General features: G+C 42.8%; 2 protein-coding genes across 2 annotated transcripts; one reads left to right on the top strand and one right to left on the bottom strand.

Moving 5' to 3' along the window:
- Positions 1–2,014, bottom strand: LOC146638670 (hepatitis A virus cellular receptor 1-like). The gene is made up of 6 exons (XM_085370400.1): positions 1,972–2,014; positions 1,495–1,830; positions 1,351–1,407; positions 1,181–1,269; positions 236–323; positions 1–86 (listed from the first exon to the last, which is right to left on the bottom strand). Exons 1-6 carry the CDS (start codon positions 2,012–2,014, stop codon positions 1–3), a joined length of 699 nt encoding a protein of 232 aa, XP_085226526.1.
- An 875-nt stretch (positions 2,015–2,889) lies between these two features.
- Positions 2,890–5,938, top strand: LOC146638669 (uncharacterized). The gene is made up of 4 exons (XM_085370389.1): positions 2,890–3,589; positions 3,837–4,178; positions 4,297–4,744; positions 4,970–5,938. Exons 1-4 carry the CDS (start codon positions 3,143–3,145, stop codon positions 5,788–5,790), a joined length of 2,058 nt encoding a protein of 685 aa, XP_085226515.1. The 5' UTR covers positions 2,890–3,142; the 3' UTR covers positions 5,791–5,938.
- The last annotated feature ends 14,182 nt before the right edge of the window (positions 5,939–20,120 follow it).

Raw genomic sequence — 20,120 nt, 5'->3', positions numbered from 1 at the left:
TTAAGTCATTGCGATGCTCTCATAAATATTCTCAGCAGTTACGGAGTTGTGATGTTTCAGTGCCTCCTTCATCAGGAACATCCTTCCTAGATTGAAGAAATGCACATATGAAGATACTCAGTAAGAAGGAAAGCCCGCTCTGTGACTTCCGCTGTTTAATAGACGCCCACTTTTAATGTTGAATTAATCAGGAATGGGAGATGACTCACAAACGATAATCTATTTCCATACTTACGGAAAATAAAGCAGAGGATTATGATTATGGTGAGCAATAAAAGACCTGCCATCCTGCCAATATTCCCAATGCTCGAGAAGAAAATCACCTGCGATGAAAAATAAACCTTATCGTGAGGTCAATTATAATGGCCATATAATTTTAAATCTGTTACATAAATAATGTTAAATAATGAGAATATTCCTGCACTTTTTTTTTACACTCATTTTTTGAATCATGTTTCTAAGTGTCTCACATCAATCTTGAGACAAAATGTTAATTTAAGGAAATCCAAATGTCCTAAATATCGTAATAAATAAGTAAATAAAAAGACAAAACTACAAGTTAGTGTCATTTCTTCTCTAGCTGCTAGACGAAAAATCTAAAGGAAAATAAACGCCACAGGTTTCCTGTTTTCATCCATGAGTCATACCGTGCTGTAAAACATTTCATTATCTGAGTTAACTCTGTTCTTGCTTCTCTTTACTGTCTTCCCCTGAAAATCAGACTCTATTTTAAACCTTCATTAATAATACATAAAGCTCCACATGCAACCTTATAACGTCAGTCGGCCTCTCCGATCATCTGATCGCTAAACTCTTCCACGCTTTTATTTTAACTCCACAGGTGATCACAATTTAGAGGTTGTGATGCCAAAAACATTAGAACAGCCTTTGTCAGCTCATGAAGTCAATCTGTGCTTTACTTCAAACAGCTGTTTTTCTTCACACTTTCTCCTGTTGTATTTGGCTATTGTTTACATCTGATGTGTTTATGTAAGTGTGGATGTAGGAATGACTGTAAGACCATATGTCGAGTCTGTCTATGCACACTGGAACATATATGCTTGTTTTTAATGTGTGATTTTAGTAAAACTACGAAGCACTTTGTAAGTGTGCTATAAAAATAGGAATTGATGTATTATAACACACAGCTTTCTCCTGATTTAAATAAAAAGTCAAATACCTGCTCTGTTTCACTTTGAACTGCGTCCATTTGTTGGTGACCAACTTCCACGCTTTCAGATGCCGACGCTGTCAGTATTTCTGTAGCATCTGAAATAGTTAGTTGGTATAATCTATAAGATACAATTTATGTTAAAAAGTTAACATATTTATTTGTAGGTGTTTGCTTACCTGTTGTTCCAGCAGTAGATATTATGTAGTTCTGTGTAACAGGTTGTTCTACAGCAGCTATGAAAAACAAAACAGACCAATTTTTTTCAACTAAAAAACATCAATGATTTTGTGATCAACACTAAAGCTTTTCATGAGCGTTACCTTCTTCTATGATCAGTTCAATGTTGACCTTATGGTCATTAAACCACCCAGGAATCTCAATCCTGCAGCCATATACCCCAGCATCTTCCGTCTGAGCATTGAGGATGGTCAGCGACAGATCTCCATTTGTCACTCGGCCCAACAGCTGGTACCTGGAGGACCTTCTGTTAGACACAGCCTCACCGGTGGAGGAAAGGATGGTGTTGGAACATTTGGACGTGGGCACCCTGTCTTTTCCCCAACAAAAACTCAGGACTCCATGGGTTTTGGTGTCATACCTACATGTCAACGTGACATTGTGCCCAACGAGGCCAGTGACTCTGGTGCTGAAGGACACTGTGAAGGAACAGCAATAGATGATACAGATTACATTTGTAACCCCGATTTGAAGCCCACTACTGCACCCACACACACTCCTACACCAACAAGCACACTACATATAGTCTGAAACAATAAAAGCACCAAATATCGACTTACCTCGGATCAGGATCCAGAGGCAAAAGCAAAACAGACCACGCATGTGTAGGCTATTGTTAACAATGTCCTCAAGCGAGGATGTAATGAGCTTCTCCCTCACCACACGTACTGTTTTATCAAATACTGGAGGTTTCACTTCTCTTTTTAAAAATGAAGAAGGAAATTACGGCTGTCTTGTCTACATTTGGACTTGAATTCTTGTGATACGCAATGAGCCCACTGGGAAAAATGTATGTCTCATCTGTTGTTATGAAGTAATCCAGAGTTTATCATTGTACATATAAACCTCAACTCTCGCATGTAAAAGAAAAGGGGGACAAAAGGCTGGAAATGTTATATTCTGTAATATAAACAGATTGTGCGTTCCTCCATTTATTTATTATGGGACACTTTAAATGTTAAAGATCGATGACACACACAGATAAACAGGAAACATGACTGTGTCACATCTGTCACTAACAGCTATGAGCCTGTTTTCCTGATTTATCTATAGATTGTCACATGAAATGGTGAGACTCTGGCCATCTGAATTCCTTCACGCTGCTTGCGTACAGATTTTTCAGGAGACTTATTAAAGTTTATGTTCAGCGGTAAAATTGGCGAAGAAAGAAAACAGTGGAAGTGTCATGGTCCTGGGTCGTTGACCCAGCGTTTTGTGTTTTGTGATTATTTCCCTCTGTTCTAGTTATTCTGTGTCCTCCCCCCTTGTGTCCGGTTCGGGTTCTAGATTTCCTGTTTTGTTCTGAAAGTCTGTGTCTGTTGTCATTGTGTTCAGCTTGTGTCCTCCAGTCATGTGTATTCAGATCAGCTGTTCTTCCCTCCTGTGTGCGATTACCCGATTACCTTGTGTGTGTGTGTGTGTGTGTGTGTGTGTGTGTATATATAGTGGGTGTCGGTCTGTGTTCGTTGCCGGCTCGTCTGTGTTTCTTGGTATCCTGGTCCTTGGTCTGCGTCTCTCTGCTCCGCTCTCCGTTTTGTAAGATTTCAGGTTTGCTCTTTAGTTTCTCCCAGTTTAGGTTTGTCATTACTCATGCTTCATTGCCTGTTTTTGCCACTGCCACCGTGTAAATAAACTTCACTCGTATCATCAGTTTGCTGCATTTTGGGTCCTCCTTTTCCTCCACTCCACACGGCTCGCTCCGCCAGCCGTGACAGTACGAGCCGACCAAACATGGACCCAGCGGCATCCGCACCTCCCGAGGAGCTTCGGGAGGAACTAATTGACTCTGTTTCCAGGTTGGTTAACCTATGGCTCGAGCATGAGGGGGAAGAGTGTCTCCGCGCTGTAGAAGCCAGGCTACAGCAGCTCATCTCTGCTCACTCCTGGCTGCTGGACTCTCTTCACCCGCTCGCACAGGACTTCATACTCAACGAACTGCACCTTCACCCACCAGCCGCTACCGCTTCCCAACTCAGCCCGGCGGCGAAGATTTTGCCCGGCCCGCCGGAGGTTTTGCCCGGCCCGCCGGAGGTTTTGCCCGGCCCGCCGGAGGTTTTGCCCGGCCCGCCGGAGGTTTTGCCCGGCCCGCCGGAGGTTTTGCCCGGGAGGAAGCGACGATCGCGCCGTCGGCGCATCACCCCACAGCCGAAGACTAGGACTTTGGAACTGCCAGCTGTGGTGAGTGAAAAGGACCCTTTTTCTGTTTTGGACTGTGTGTCTGTTTATTCCGGGGCTGTGTTTTTTTGAGTCGGCTGCCCTGCCGGTAGCTCAGTTAGCTGCCCAGCAGCCACTAGCTCAGTTAGCCACTCAACCGTCACCCCCATTACAGTCACAGCCAGACCTATTAGACACTTGGTTACAATCCATAGCTCAGTCAATAGCTCAGTTGACAAGAGACTCATCCGCCTTATTATCACCTATTCAGCCATCGTTGTCACCAACTCCTCCTGCACAACAAGTTAAGTCCATCCAACCCGGAAAGAACTATTTTTCACCTGTTCATGTCAAGCAGAGAGACACACCACATAATATTGTAATCAGTCCTCAAAAGCTGGCCAGCCCAGAGACTGTGACACACTCCAGGGCCTCCCCAGAGGCTGGGTCCCAGCCCCCGGCCGACTCTGGACCCCTGGAGATTAAGAAGCCAGCTGAGGACTGTATCCGGCTGTCGCTGCCCGAGCTGGGTCAATGCTCTGTGCAGCTGCAGTCTGCCTTGTGTTTGCCAGAGGCCCGTGTGCCTGCTGGTTCTGACCCGTACCTGCCAGAGGCCCGTGTGCCTGCTGGTTCTGACCCGTACCTGCCAGAGGCCCCCAGCGCCTACTGGTTCTGAACTGTGCCTGCCAGAGGCCCGTGCGCCTGCTGGTTCTGAACTGTGCCTGCCAGAGGCCCGTGCGCCTACTGGTTCTGACCTGTGTGTTCCAGGGGCCCCGGTGCCCACTGGTCCAGAGACTGTTTTCGCTGGGGGGCCCGAGGAGCCCGTCCAGCCTCAAGACTCGTCAGCTGGGGGGCCCGAGGAGCCCGTCCAGCCTCAAGACTCGTCAGCTGGAGGTTCAGGAGAACCTAGCCAGCCTCCTGCCTCGTCAGCTGGAGGGCCCGAGGAGCCCGTCCAGCTGCCAACTGCAGCCTCATCATCCTCGCCAGCTGCAGCTTCATCCACGCCACGGGCAGCAGCAGCTTCTTCCACGCCTGCAGCGCTACAGTCTCCGGCTTCCACGCCGTCGCCTGCTGCAGCCTCATCATCCTCGCCAGCTGCAGCCTCCGAGCCTTCATCCTCGCCCGGTGCAGCATCATCATCTGCCTTGCCTGGTCCGGCCTCTGCTTCAGCCTCGTCTGGTCCGGCCTCTGCTTCAGCCTCGTCTGGTCCGGCCTCTGCTTCAGCCTCGTCTGGTCCGGCCTCTGCTTCAGCCTCGTCTGGTCCGGCCTCTGCTTCAGCTTCAGCCTCGTCTGGTCCGGCCTCTGCTTCAGCCGCGCCTGGTCCGGCCTCTGCTTCAGCTTCAGCCGCGTCTGGTCCGGCCTCTGCTTCAGCCGCGTCTGGTCCGGCCTCTGCTTCTGCTTCAGCCGCGCCTGGTCCGGCCTCTGCTTCTGCTTCAGCCGCGCCTGGTCCGGCCTCTGCTTCAGCTTCAGCCGCGCCTGGTCCGGCCTCCGCTTCAGCCGCGCCTGGTCCGGCCTCCGCTTCAGCCGCGCCTAGACCGGCCTCCGCTTCAGCTTCAGCCGCGCCTGGACCGGCCTCCGCTTCAGCTTCAGCCGCGCCTGGACCAGCCGCTGCTTCGGTCTCGTCTGGTGCTGCGACGGCCACGCCACCTTCGGGTCCCGAACTGCCGCCTCGACATCGGCGGTCATCTACCAGGCCGTTGGTGGAGCGTCATCGTCAATATGGACGACCTCCTAGACGCCGCCGCTGCGTTCCGCGCGGTCGGCCTCCAGACTTGTGTCATCGTCGCCATTGCTGTCCGCACGGTCGGCCGCCTGAACGGTTTCCCCGTCGCCGCCGCTGCCGTGTGCACGGTCGGCCCCCTGAACTGCCTCCACTCCGCCACCGCTGCCTTCCGCTCGGTCGGCTTATGTATCTACGTCGCCGACGTGGCCGGCCTCAGAAGATGAACTGTCCTGGACTTCTGAGTTGTCAGCCTCCGGGCCGGCCTCCTGAACTGTGTTTTGTTCTCGTGCTCCAGCATGTGTGTTTTTGTTTTGGACAATTCTCTCGGTTCGCTGGAGCTTGTGTTGGTCCCTCCGTCCTGGGCCCCCGCCGCCCGCCCTGGGTTGGTCGTCTGTTTTTGTTTTGGGCTGTCTGGAGCCAGCCCTTGGAGGGGGGGTACTGTCATGGTCCTGGGTCGTTGACCCAGCGTTTTGTGTTTTGTGATTATTTCCCTCTGTTCTAGTTATTCTGTGTCCTCCCCCCTTGTGTCCGGTTCGGGTTCTAGATTTCCTGTTTTGTTCTGAAAGTCTGTGTCTGTTGTCATTGTGTTCAGCTTGTGTCCTCCAGTCATGTGTATTCAGATCAGCTGTTCTTCCCTCCTGTGTGCGATTACCCGATTACCTTGTGTGTGTGTGTGTGTGTGTGTGTGTATATATAGTGGGTGTCGGTCTGTGTTCGTTGCCGGCTCGTCTGTGTTTCTTGGTATCCTGGTCCTTGGTCTGCGTCTCTCTGCTCCGCTCTCCGTTTTGTAAGATTTCAGGTTTGCTCTTTAGTTTCTCCCAGTTTAGGTTTGTCATTACTCATGCTTCATTGCCTGTTTTTGCCACTGCCACCGTGTAAATAAACTTCACTCGTATCATCAGTTTGCTGCATTTTGGGTCCTCCTTTTCCTCCACTCCACACGGCTCGCTCCGCCAGCCGTGACAGGAAGGACACTCAAAATTGTTTTTGTAATTTGTCTGGGATGAGTTGTTCTCTTCTGGCCCTGCGGCTGACAATTTAAAAGGGCTCAGCTTGTTCCTGAGATGACTTTCAAAAACGTCCTTTTTGTGAGATTTTTACAGTTACTCAGTGCACCCACGTCACTTTGGCCCTGTCATCTTCCTGGTGCTTTTACTTTAATTACATCAACCACAGTTGCCACTCATTACAATAAGGATCAGAATTACATTATTGTATGCAAACAAGTGTTATGATGCAAAAAACAACAACAACAATGGTGCAGGACTATGCAAGATTTAGAGCATAAATAATAGCTGCATCTATATAAATATTAATATAAATACATACTGTAAGAATACTAACTACCTACAGATATTACAATAGATCAAGCACTCTACACATCAATTCAATTCAATAAAACTTTACTGATCCTGAAGGTTGACCCCGAAGGAAATTGGGTTAAGGCTGCCGACCTTTGCCAGCGCCGACTTACCCTTCTGACCGTACATACATTACACAAACATCACATGGGGAAGACAGGTCAGAGAGGTATAACAATGGAAAATGCACCACATGAGGAAAGATAAGGAGAAAAAAAATAACTCCCCCCAGACTGAGCTCCAACAGGGAGATCAGTTTGAGAACAGAAAAAAAAAACACCTCTGCACAAAGCACATGAAAAAACTCTTAATACACCAAAGAAACACATGACAAGCAACAGGGGTGGGTAAAGGGGTGAGAGACAGCCGATTTAGACAGTACATCCGGACCTGCGTGCGCTGGTCTCCTTGATCCACCGTCAGCATCGGAAGGGAATAAGCGTCTAAGGCGTTTGGAAAGGGAGGGGGGATGAGTGTGTGCATATCAGTGTATATGTATGTGTGTGCGTGTCCAGAGTTCAGCTGAGACAGTGTCCTTCGCCCTGCTAGGCTAAGTAAACAGTCTTCCAGCCAACCCAGGTGGCCTTGCATGGAATTTGAAGAAACAGACTAAAAACAGTCGTTATCAGGGTGTTTTTTGTTCGGCTCCAGCCTTGCAACCGCAGCTGGTGCCAAGAGGGTATCCGCATGAAGTGATGGTGCTTTTTACTTTAGAGCGAACAACTCATATGAATTTCAAAGCTGTTCTAACAGTCCAACACTGGTCTCTCAATCTCCCGTTGGAGAGCCATGAGCTTTCTATGATGTTATCCAAACTTACGTTCCGTGATGTTGTCATTCTTTTTGCTCAAAGAGCAGGTTCTGAGAACTCACGACCGCAGTGCACTTCCCCAAGATGTGATTGAATTTGCGCTCAAAGATGTTATTCGAGCGAGCCCCTCCAGATGTAATCCAGTTTTTCACTCAGAGGTCTTGTTCTGAGTATTCACGGCAGCCGTGCGTTCTCCAAGATCTTCTCCGTGCTGCACTCAATGAGCCCATTTTGAGAAACTCACGCCTCGTCCCATCATTTCAATCCCAGCGGGCAGCCTTGTGGGGGTTTGAACAGCTGGTTCCGCTTCCTTAATTCTTCGATAAGCCAGGGCTAAGCCAGCTCCGATCCGCCAGAACCCTGTTATCATGGTTCCGAATAGGTAGATATCTTCAGGAGTCAGGCTCACCCGAGCCCAGACTTCTCGTTGAGAAGGGGTGTCAATTGCATTCAGAGACCAGTTGATCAAATCCACAATTCTCTTTTAGGTTTTAGAGAACAGACTGTGAGAGAGTGTTCCAGGGAAAAGTAATACAAAAAACACGAGACTAGACAAGGACATAAGAGGCTAAGCAGGGAAGCTAAGGGAAAGGAGGAGGAGGAGAGGAGAAAAGTGCGACCGCCTTCATCAAGAGCAAGAGCAGAAAATCAGCTGGTTACCCTTTATATCTAAAAACACTTCGCTGTTTATAAAGGTCCAAAAGGTTCAGGATGATCCTCAAAGTGGCTAAGAGACCTGAAACAATACACACTGTTCCCTTTTGTTTTGTTGTTTTGCACATCTCAAAAGAATGAGCGTTATTTTGAAGAAGCTCTTTACTCCCAGTTGCTTTCTGTTCCTATTTCTTATTCCACTGCTTTCCAAACAATACACGCGCTGCTTTTACAAGCTGTCCAGTTATAGTCTTATTTAACATACTTCACACTTTACAGAACAGAGACACATTTGTCTCATCCATCCATCATAGTACGGTATTGGGCTGATGTGTTTGACTCCGTTCTCTGTGTCTGGTCTCGGATTGATTGGACAGGCAGCTTCTCAGTGAGCGCACCTGTGGTTCATTGATCTCATCAGCAGCTGATATTTCTCAACATCAGGACTCCGACGGACTGTCTGTCATCTCCAAGTCGTAAACAGGCTCACTCTTGTTTATTCCTACTGATATCTGTATGTGTACTAAACCTGATGATCCTGTGTTTGTTCCAGTGTATCTCTGCAGATGAAAGGGACCTCAAGACTTACCTGAGCAACCTACCTGCCTTCTTTGGGTTTAACACTCTCCTTAGGAATTCTCTTCCAGGACACTCTCCATCTCGCCATGCCACCCTCCTATGACCCACAGACCCCTTTTGTGTGGACAGGCCAGTGCTCCTCCCTCCAAGCTTATCCATTCCAATTAAGACAATTCATGCATACCTTTGAGACTGTCCTGGAAACTGGATCATTGGGAAATTTCCTTCTGCGCTCTGATAGGTTTGTAGCTTGAACCCATCCGCTGGAACGTTGAAGACAATATAATTACACTGCTAAGCAAGACACAAATAGGCAAAGTTCTTCATGTTACTCGTGCACGGGAGAGACCGGACAGAGCGCCGTCCCTTCGCTTGACCCCAGTCGCTCTCGTCCGTCCTCCCGTAACACTGTCCTTTTATTGAGGTTACATGAATATGCATAGGTTCATTAACATACGACGTCTACATACAAACAAAGAGTACCTTGCCTGTGTGTGTGTGTGTGTGTGTGTGTGTGTGTGTGTGTGTGTGTGTGTGTGTGTGTGTGTGTGTGTTGCTGATCAAAGGGTCAAACATCCTTGGTCAGGAAGAGGGTAGACTAGACCCCCCCCGGTGAGGAAGTCCAGCAGTTCATCTAAACAGAAAAGCACTTAGACTAGAACAGACGTAGCTACGTTAATCCTACCATAAAACAATTAAGACAAGATGCGACCTCTTCCCGTGCTCCCAGGATGTAGGTGTGCATTCTAGTGTGGAATACACACCAAGCCTCTGTAGCCTGTTAAAGATCACACAACTTATCACTACACAATTGATTATACACCTCTAAGCATCTATGGTTAAATATTTCTAAGCATAAATGACAATCAACAATACAAACTCTAACACGCTCCGCTGGACCTGACTCTTTCTCTCCTCTCCTTAGGACACATTATTCCCCGAGCCCTGTGGCTTTCACTCAGTCCCGTGCAAGTTCCTCTTTAAATAAACTGTTTTAACTGTGTGCCTGTCTGAGTTGGGTCTTGTTTAAGAGTCATGTTGCCTAGTTGCCTCGCCTGGCCTTCAAACACTTTGTCTGCTAACATTTGTCCAATTTAGAGTTGAAGGTGGATTTTGTTTTACAACTATTTTTTCTTTTGAATTTAAGGTGAAAATGACATGAGAAGCAAGGAAAGCACAATGGTATTTATACACAATGCCACAGCAACACATTTTAGTGCATGCAGGTCCATATGCACTTTACAATATGTGTGTTTGGTAAAAAGTCGCCATTATAAAAACATAACTAATGGAAAGGAAGTGTTGTGTGCACATAATGACAAGAGTCTAAGAAAAATATTTTCTTTTTGCCTGTCTTGCGATGCCCTCCACTCACCTCTAACAGGCCTGTCTCCACCTCCACTTTTCAACACTGTCAGCTACCACCGAGCTGCTCGAGCGCTCTATAGATCACTGTCCTCCCTCTGTGATGTCCTGTGTTTTGTCATTTCATGAAGCCACTAAACACTTCTCATATTTTCATATTAACAGCAGACCTAATGAGACTGGAATCTTTTCACTGACAAAGAGTGTGATGGGAGAGTTTAAAGCAAGCATGTCTCTGAGAAATTTAATTTCTCTAAATTGAATCAGCAAAAAATGTCTGAAGGAAACATAATTGCATCCAGGGTTTCTATCAGTTTAATGAGAGTCTATTGTTAATATGTGCACCTGGCAAATTTAATTTCAGGGTTTGTTTAGGGTTTTTTTTAATTCTTTTTTTAATCTATTTTCATGTGGTGACTGCAGAATGATGCGATTTTGTCATGGTAGCGTTTGCCCTTTGTCTTACAGTTTCACAGAAAAGAGGAACCAGACAGAGGACCTCTGTGGCAAAGGTAGTCCAAAACAATCTTTAACCAAACAGCCCGTGGTCATGCACAAGTAGGCAGTCAGGGAGGACAAACAAATCAAGCAGGGAACAGGTGACAGGCAAATTTCCGATGGCAGACAAAGGTCATACACAGGGAGAAATCACCAGAGACACAAACATTGAATACTGCAAAACATGTGAAAAGCTGCCTGGCGAAGAAAATTGACAAGTGGTAGGTGAAGACAGGGGTAACGGGTGTAGTACATTAAAAACAGGTGATGTGAAGTGAAGTGCCAAAAACTACATTACAGAATTAAAAGCATGTCTAACAGCCAGTTTGGTCTCTGTGGATAACTTTTCCCCTCATGACAAGAATCTGTAAATATCAACACTTCACAACTGGAATCCTTTAGGCCACACTTCTACTACTTCAAGTCCATTACTTAAACCAGACCTTTCACTACGTATGTGTGTTTGTGTCAAGAGTCAAATTTTACAATTTTATTTTTCTGTCCCTTAGCACCAAAAAGTAGATATGTGCATATGTGTGTACGCACTCATACAGTTTATTTAATGCAACTTGCCGAATAACCTCAAAAGCATTAGCTGACAACTTAACTCTCCACCCTTTCATCCATATATGGTAACTTCTGTCTCCACAAAAAAACAACAAAAATGCAGATTCCAAAACAAGTGTTATAGGGTGATATCACAGAGTCTACATCCCTCTTTGATACTGTTTGTTTCATTTCATTTCCACTTTTTGTCCAGGACCATGTACAAAAAATAAAAATAAATATAAAAATAAAAAAATAATCTCCTAAGAGAAAAGATGCATTGTACCAGATTAAGCTACTAGCTTATTTCCATATGGAGTCCCTGGGCATAGAAGCAGATAAAGTAGATAGAAGTACCGGTACATAGAAATATATCTTCAGAAAGCATGTTATAATATCATAAGCTTATGAGTGAAGTGCGATTAAACAAGAACTAAGGATTAGCAACTGAAAAACATCTTGCCAAAACCACAAAGACCTTGGTTCCAGTTACTGTTTCTACCTAAACAGTAATACAATTTTGTTAAGTTGAACATATCTATATCAGTGCATATAGTAAGCAGTTATCCACCCTATTATTCCAAGACTGTCACATTCTGCACCACTGCACATATGTATATGTGTTATAAATGTTATTGTGTGTTATGCTGTTGTTGTCTGATTGTCAAGTCTGTTTAGCACATTGTGTGCAAAAAACAAAATAGAGCCCACTTCCCTGTGTGTGCATATATGTGTGGCCAGTAGAGCTGACTGATTTTAATCAGCATAAGATTTTGCTCTTGTTTGATACCAACAAAGGTTCACAGTGTATATTTTGTGTAGCACATGTCTAAAATAGCAAACCCACTTTTATGACTTGAATCTCTTCACAAACTGAGTCGGGATGCAGAGCCACATTTCAGCCATCATTCACCCCAAAAACCTCATGCTGACTCTGATGCACTTCATAAATAAAATAATATGAAATTTTATCCTTAAATTCAAAATAACTAACATTTAAATAGTATCTAAAACTTTAAAAATGACAATTTAGTAAGCATATTAGACATGCTTTTTGAATTATGCTTTAGAGAATACAGCCTGCTGAGATGCCTGTTGCAACTTTAATACTATTATGAGTTAAAGTCTCGTTGCTTAAGCTTAAGCTTCCCCTTACAGAAGGGGAGTCTTGTTTTCTGTGATTTAACTCTGGAATTCAAGCCAAAGCATCTGTCAGTCAGCTGTACAGACAATGATTTAAAAATGTCATTCGGAGCAGAAAAACTGGTCAAAGGCCGGAGTGCCAGCACTGAGAAATCTATAGCTATAGGTGACTTTTGCTGATGTCCGATAAAAGCAAACAGAAAAGAAGAAGTTGGACTGCGTAGGTCAAAGTTTTGTGTCATTTTTAGAAGTTGTTAAGGATGTTGGTAGCTGCTGCAGTCAGCTCCATTTCTTGAAACTTGAAACAAAAGCAGAGAAAGACACTGAATTCGGGTTTGAAGAATAATGAGTATACTAATACAGCACATACATCAGCTTTCTTCTCAGTCAATTTGAGGGTGATCCATCATAGCAGGCAGATAGGAAAATGCATCGATTTGCAATATTGCTGACATCGGAGTATCCACTCTTCTCTCGAGCAAGAGTGCTGATCAGGCGAATACCTCTTTGGTCTATAAAATGACCCCTCCATGGTGTATAAGAGGGACAACAATCCTAGAGAAAGAGATCATTAAAATTAACATCACTAAGAGAAAATTAAAATACTTTAGGGTAGAAATTTAGTTGAATGTCTGATTTTTAAGCTAAATGCATGTAATCTCCCAGTATTACATTTCTATATTCAGTTATTCAGCATTGTGACGCCTTGATGAAGACCTCGTGGTCACATCGGTCCTGACAGTTTGTATGCCGCTGCTGTCCTCTAATGACAGCTTGTTTTTGCCTTCACTTGTCAACACAATCTGTTAGATAAGGAGAAAAAAAAAGCACCGCTGATATTGAGCCTTTTGAACCCTCAAAGCTACATTTACTGAATAGAAGTGATGAACTCCGCCAGTAGGTGCTATACATCTGTCCAGAAAAAATGAAAAAGGAAATCCATATTCACTCACTCACCCAAATCATTGAATTCAGGCATTTTAGTCACTTCCACAAGTGTATAAAATCAAGCACCTAGTTATGCAGACTGCTCCTACAAACATTTATGAAAGACTGGGTCGCTAACAGGAGCTCAGTGAATTCCAGCATGGTGCTGTGATAGGATGCCATCTGTGCAACAAGTCCAGTCGCAAAATGTTCTTGCTGCGTGGTTTTAAATATTCCACAGTCAACTGTTAGTGGTATTATAACAAAGTGGAAGTTTTGCAAACAACAGCAACTTAGCCATGAAGTGGTAGACCACCTAAAATCGCAGAGAGGTGCATTGTGTGCAGAGATCATCAATTTCAGTAACAGCGCAACTGCATCCAAGCCTCCATCACCAAGGACAATACAAAGCATTGGATGCGGTGGTGTAAAGCAACGCCGCTACTCAACTCTAGAGCAGTGGAGACATTTTGGACTCTCTTATGCTCCAGTTTGGGGATGTCCCCTTCCAATTCCAACATGACTGCACACCAGTGTGTCACGGGCCACCGGGGCAGACCGTGTGGAGTGAGTGGAGGACCCAAGAGCAAACAGAGGTGAGGACACAAAAACCGGACTTAACAGAAGGCGAGCCTTTATTTAGGGCCGAAAACTTAAGGAACAAGGCAGCAAAGCAACTGAGGGAAAACCTGAACATAGACTGGGAAAACTATGGCTAAACAAAGTACAAACTAGGACTAGTTAAGGCTGGGGAACTATGACAAGGGGTAGGGGAGATAACACAGACGACGCGACACAGACTGTAAGAAACACAGAGACTAAATACACATGAGGGATGATCAGGGGAAGTGGCCACACATGGGAACGCAGCTGACACACATGAACTTAACGACAGGACAGGAGGAGTGAGCTGAATACACAGACAGTGAATGCAGGCCTTCAAAGTAAAACAGGAAACATGAGACATGAACCGGGGAGACGTAGTACAGGGGGAGGTGACATAACTGACAGCATGAACTTGACAGTACAAGACACACAGACATAAACACACGAAGGGCAAGGGAGACGTAATGCAAGGGTGACATAATTACAAAAAGGGCTGGACTACCTTAAAGAACCTAAGCAAACAATAAACATCAAAATAGGTTAAGCATAACACACTGGGTCACACGACCCAGGACCATGACACAGTGCACGAAGCAAGGTGAATAAACCCATGGATGACTGAGTTTGGTGTGGAAGAACTCAACTGGCCAGCAAAGAGTCCTGATTTCAACCTGATAGAAACACCTTTTTGGATGAATAAGAGCAGAGACTGTGAGCCAGGCCTTCTCATCAAACAACAGTGTCTGACCTCACAAATGTGCTTCTGAAAGAATGGTCAATAATTCCCAGAAATGTTCCTAAACCCCATGGAAAGACTTCCCAAAAGAGTTGAAGCTGTTATACCTGCAAAGGCCAACATCATACTAAACCCTATGGATTAGGAATGGGCCGTCACTAAAGTTCATATGTGTGTGAAGGCAGATGACTGAATACTTTTGGCAATATAATGTGTACGTTTCTCGAGGCAGCGTCCCACTGGGCAAAAGTCCTTAGAACAGATCAGTCCAAAAACAACTAATCCTTTAGCCAAACACAATAAAGCAGCCAATATCAAAAGTAAACCTTGAAAGACCTTCAGAAAACTGGGAGAACTATTGTTCAAGATCACTTTAATATTTACAAGAAGGTCTGGATCACTGGAGAGAAATGAAGGGTGACTCGAGACTTTTGTCCAGTGCTGTAGACTAACAGCTGCTGTGACCCTTAAGTCCCTCATGGTGCATAAATCAAGTGTTATTTGTTACTCCCACGTTTCAAATTGAATCCAAGTAGTACAGTAGCACTGTCGTCAGTCTTGTGTAATGAGGTCACGTGACGCTGGCAGCGGTGACTGTCATATCCCGCCTATGTCGCCAACCTAAGTTCCCGCCGTGGTTTGCATGGTCTGCGAAGTAGCTGCACGCTGCAAAATTTGATGTCAACTCCACAATCCACAGACCAGTCGTGACGCAAGGCGACAGTGTTTTTGCTGAGAGAACAATGACAGAGGGAGAGCAATGGTGTGTGACGGCCACTTAAATGTTTTCTCTGCGTCACAGCGAGAAGCACTTTCGAGAGAGAAAAGAAACTTAATGTGCTTCGACTTTACTGGTATAAGTGCAAATTAGACTCACATAAAACAAATATTTTTTACACCTTAGTTTTTTTTTTTCAGTCAATATTTGTGAAGTTTAGATGACTTGCCAAGGTTAAGCTTATGCACAAAAACCACTTGATTAGGAAAAGATTATGATTTAGGGTTAAAATACTATGTTTATATACATAAAAAGATGTGCCAATTATTATATATTGTATTATATATTATTAAATATGCATATGAGGGTAAATTTTCAGTGGTTTTTCAGTGTCCAAACTACTGTTAGGAATAAATCTTTTAAACTTTCCTTGTAGCTCTCTGTTTTGTTACACCGTGCTGGTTGTATGTTTGTTCGATGTGATTCAGAACTACCACAAAAACAACAGGTAATATTACTGAAGTGCATATATACACTCATCTCTAGTCGCAAGTTCTGCAATTTGCTGGAATTGCCAGACTGTAAATTGCTCTTTGAATATTATGGCACTTTTCTCGGTCATGAATGAGAATCAGCTGAGAGTTGTTTCTCAGAGTAAATTTAACTGTTATGAATTTTATATAGGAGCACCCACTGAGCAGAAACAGTGTTTTGATGAGTTATGGAGTTGGTTTCTTTGTGTTTTGCATATTATTGTAAATGCCTTTCTCTCTGTCAAGGTTTTTTTTTTGTTTCCTCTACAAGAACATAAAATAATCTGTGTGCATGCAACTAACACATGATGGATTTATGGTTGCTGGTGACTAAGGAGATCGGCCCTTTCCCCACTTATTACTTCCCACCCTCATCTCTCTTGGGAGTGGGTCTCAATGTTCCACTCCTCTTCTCTCTATTAATATCCCACTGGGGAGACCAGAGCTCATGATGAGTTTGGGAGCGGAAATGCCTCCAAACGCTCCTGGAAGACAGAAGGCTGGGTGAGGGAAAAGAACGAGGGACAGAGGAGATTAAGGCAAATGAGGAGAGAATTTCAGTCCCACTGTGTGAAAGGCAAATAGAAAGTATGAGTAAGTAGTGAAAAGAGGCTGGAAATGAAAGAAAGTGGAGCCAAAATAGGAATGAGAAGCAGGGCTGGAGACAGGATGTGGAGATCAAACATTATACACTCCAACACAGTAGCAAGTGAGATTTTTTTTTGTTTGTTTGTTTTGAATTTAAGAAAATAAATAGTATTCACATTACTGCCTTTTAAAAGACACGTAGCATAGTAACTCTGAACATTCCCAGTATTGATGCTCATCTCTTTTTCCTCCCACATGCAGTGTGCTGGGACGCTGCCATGAATCCCGTCACTGTACTCACTGCAGCATCATTAAGGGAGACTTGCAAACTTTGTTTCATGGGTCAGTGACTTATCACTTGATGATGTTCATATTCATCTGTTCTTTATGCTTTGTAGCCATGAACAAAAGGTAGGAGTTTAAGCCTCCGTGCCTACACGGTATGAGGAAGACACTCAACCGAGAGCATTCTCATGAGTTCACTCTCCTTCGGCACAATTGGAGAGGGGAAAAATGTGAAAACATAAACATAAACTTAAAGGAAAGATGATTAGGGATGTACAGAAGAAAAGAAGCTCTCCTGACCCAAAGCTGATCCAGATCCAACTCTTTTTCTCTGCTGGGAAAAAAAGTCCTTTTTTCATTACTCACATGGCCTGGCCACCCCTGCTACTAACACAGGACAGAGAGATGCTGAGAAAACCATACCAGGACATGAATAGGGGACCAGTATGGGAAAGAGTTTCTTGAGCATCAGTCCACTAAAAGTGGAGATGTGAAATCAGCTTTTACTGCTTGACTGTTTAGTGTGGGATAGCAGTGCCTACAAAACCAAGATTTATAGAACATCGTCCTTCAGAACATTTTGTCAAAGCAAAGCTCAAAATGAGACAAACTCACATAATCATGGGCAAATTAGTTCAGTTCAGTTCAGTTCAGTTCATTTTTATTTCAAACATTTCAAACATGTGCCTTCACAATCATTACAAAATATCATTCCATTATTTGTTTGAAAAGGAGTAGGCTGAAGTATTTACTTATTTGTCCCTACCCCCTCAAGTTTTACCTCTCATTCATTTAATTTTTTTTTGTCTTAAATTAAACAAACAACATATGAAACATATAAACATATGAAGTAAAACAAAACATAACATACATAAATCAAAAACAAGAAATTAGCAAGCCCCACCACAGTATAGTTTCTTTCATATGAAAAATACAGAATGTGTATATTTGCAGATACACAAGTTATGGAAAAACAACAAACCAAAACAAAACAAAAAAACAACCAAAAAAGAACCGCAACACCATTACCAGCAACATTACCATCCTGGGTTAACCCCGTTTTCTTCATTCCTATACTTATTTAAAATTAGGTTTTTATATTTTACTTTAAACTGTTTTATGTTTTGACTGTCTTTTATTTCTTCTGTTAGACTGTTCCATAATTTAACTCCTGCAATTGAGATAGACATAGTTCTTAAAGTTGTTCTAGCACTTTGTATTTTTAAATTCCATTTCCCTCTTAAGTTATACCCACCTTCTCTTTCTATGAACAATTTACAGATTTCTTTGGGAAGCAATTTATTTCTGACTTTATACATTATTTGCGCTGTTTTAAGCTTCACCAAGTCTTGGAATTTAATAGCTTGCATTTTGACAAAGAGTGCATTTGTATGGTCCCTGTACCCTACATTATTTATTAATCTAATGGCCCTTTTCTGTATTATAGTTATTGTTTGTGTGTTACTTTTGTATGTGTTTCCCCAGACCTCTACACAGTAGCTCATATATGGCAGTAGTAAAGCACAGTATAAAATGTGCAGTGCTTTCTGATCCAACATATGCTTTGCTTTTCCCAGGATGGCAATGCCCCGTGCCAATTTCCCCCGAACATAAGTAATGTGTGGCTTCCAACAGAGCTTGTGGTCAATGATCACCCCAAGAAATTTTATTTCATTTACTCTTTCTAAATATACATTGTCAACACATATTTCTACTTCGATGTTTTTCTTTCGGTTTCCAAACAACATAAATTTGGTTTTATCGAGATTCAATGATAATTTATTTATATCAAACCACTTCTTTAATATCGTTAATTCCTGTGTGATCATTTCCAAAACCTGTGGCAATTCCCCACCTGCACACAGTATATTTGTGTCATCTGCAAATATTACAAACTTTAAAATCTCCGATACTCTGCAGATATCATTTAAGTACATAATAAACATTTTTGGACCCAGTACTGAACCTTGAGGTACTCCACAAGCTATATCCATCAAATTAGATTTATATTCATTTATTTGTACATATTGTTGCCTATTCCCTACATAGCTTTTTAACCATTCCAAAACCACTCCCCTAAACCCGTACTTTTCCAGTTTTTTTAATAGAATTTCATGATTAACAGTATCAAACGCCTTCTTTAGATCTAAGAAAACTCCGAGCGCATACCTCTTATTATCCATACATTCCGTTATCTTTTCCATTAAATCTATCAGTGCCAAAGCTGTTGATCTGTTGTTTCTGAACCCATACTGACTATCTGTCATTAATTCATATTTTTCCACAAAACTGTCAAATCTTTTTATGAAGAGTTTTTCCAGTATCTTAGAGAACTGGGAGAGTATTGACACTGGTCTATAGTTTGTAAAATGATGTCTTTCACCGGTTTTGTAAATGGGAATAACTTTAGCAACTTTCATTCTTTGTGGAAAAACTCCTTTTTGAAACGACAAGTTGAATATATATTTTAATGGTTTTACGATACCATCAATAACTGTCTTTACCGTTACCATATCAATATCATTCCAGTCTGTACTGGTTTTGTTCTTAAGTCCTCTAACCATGTCATAAATCTCTTTCTCTTCCACTGCTCTTAAAAACATTGAGCTACTATTCCTTTCAATATTTTCACCAGTGTCCCTTTCTATTCCATCAACCTTTATTTCTTCTGCCAGTTTTGGCCCTATGTTTACGAAGAATTCATTAAAGCCATTTACTATCTCCTCCATGTTATTAATACTTCTTGTCCCTTCTATAAAGTACCCAGGGTAATCATTATTCCTTGATTCATTTTTGATTATTCTGTTTAATACATTCCATATATCTCTTGTGTTATCTTTATTGTGTTCTAACCTTTTAATGTAATACTCTCTTTTACAGGATCTCATTATATTAGTTAATTTATTTTTGTAAGTTTTATACTTCATTTCAGTTTCTATTGTTCTCTTTTTTATGAATTCTCGATATAAGGTATTCTTTTTTTTGCTGGCATTTGCTGGCAAATTATAAAAAAGAAAGGTCTGTCAGTCCTGCTGGCTTAACTCCTATGATTTTTTTCCCCTGTCATGTGATTAAGCCTGACTCAGCATAATGGTTATCACCCGAAGGTGTCAAGTCCTAAGTACAGCAGCCCAATCCATAATAAAATCAGACTGTTTCTTGAACAGTCCTTTGAGAGTGTTCCATATTTTTTCTTTAATATACATAATGTAGAAATTTAAGCATATTCAAACACACTGTTTCAGTTCTAAGGTTAATAATAAAAGAAAGAAAGAAATCTGGACCTTAAAGTCTTAATCTTATTAACAATAACCATGACACATCAGCAGTGTTGGTCAAGTTACTTGAAAAAAGTAATCAGTAACTAATTACTGATTACTTCCCCCAAAAAGTAATCCTGTTACTTTACTTATTTTCAAAAGTAATTAATTACTTAGTTACTTTTTAAAAACACGATTTACAGCCTGAATAGGTAATAAAGC

The sequence above is a fragment of the Diplotaxodon limnothrissa genome, linkage group LG2, assembly GCF_057381915.1.
Source record: "Diplotaxodon limnothrissa isolate DT_005_m linkage group LG2, D_limnothrissa_male_GT1.1, whole genome shotgun sequence".
NCBI lineage: Eukaryota > Metazoa > Chordata > Actinopteri > Cichliformes > Cichlidae > Diplotaxodon > Diplotaxodon limnothrissa.
The sequence above is the reverse complement of the archived record's forward strand: the minus strand, read 5'-3'. Positions and strand labels throughout refer to the sequence as shown.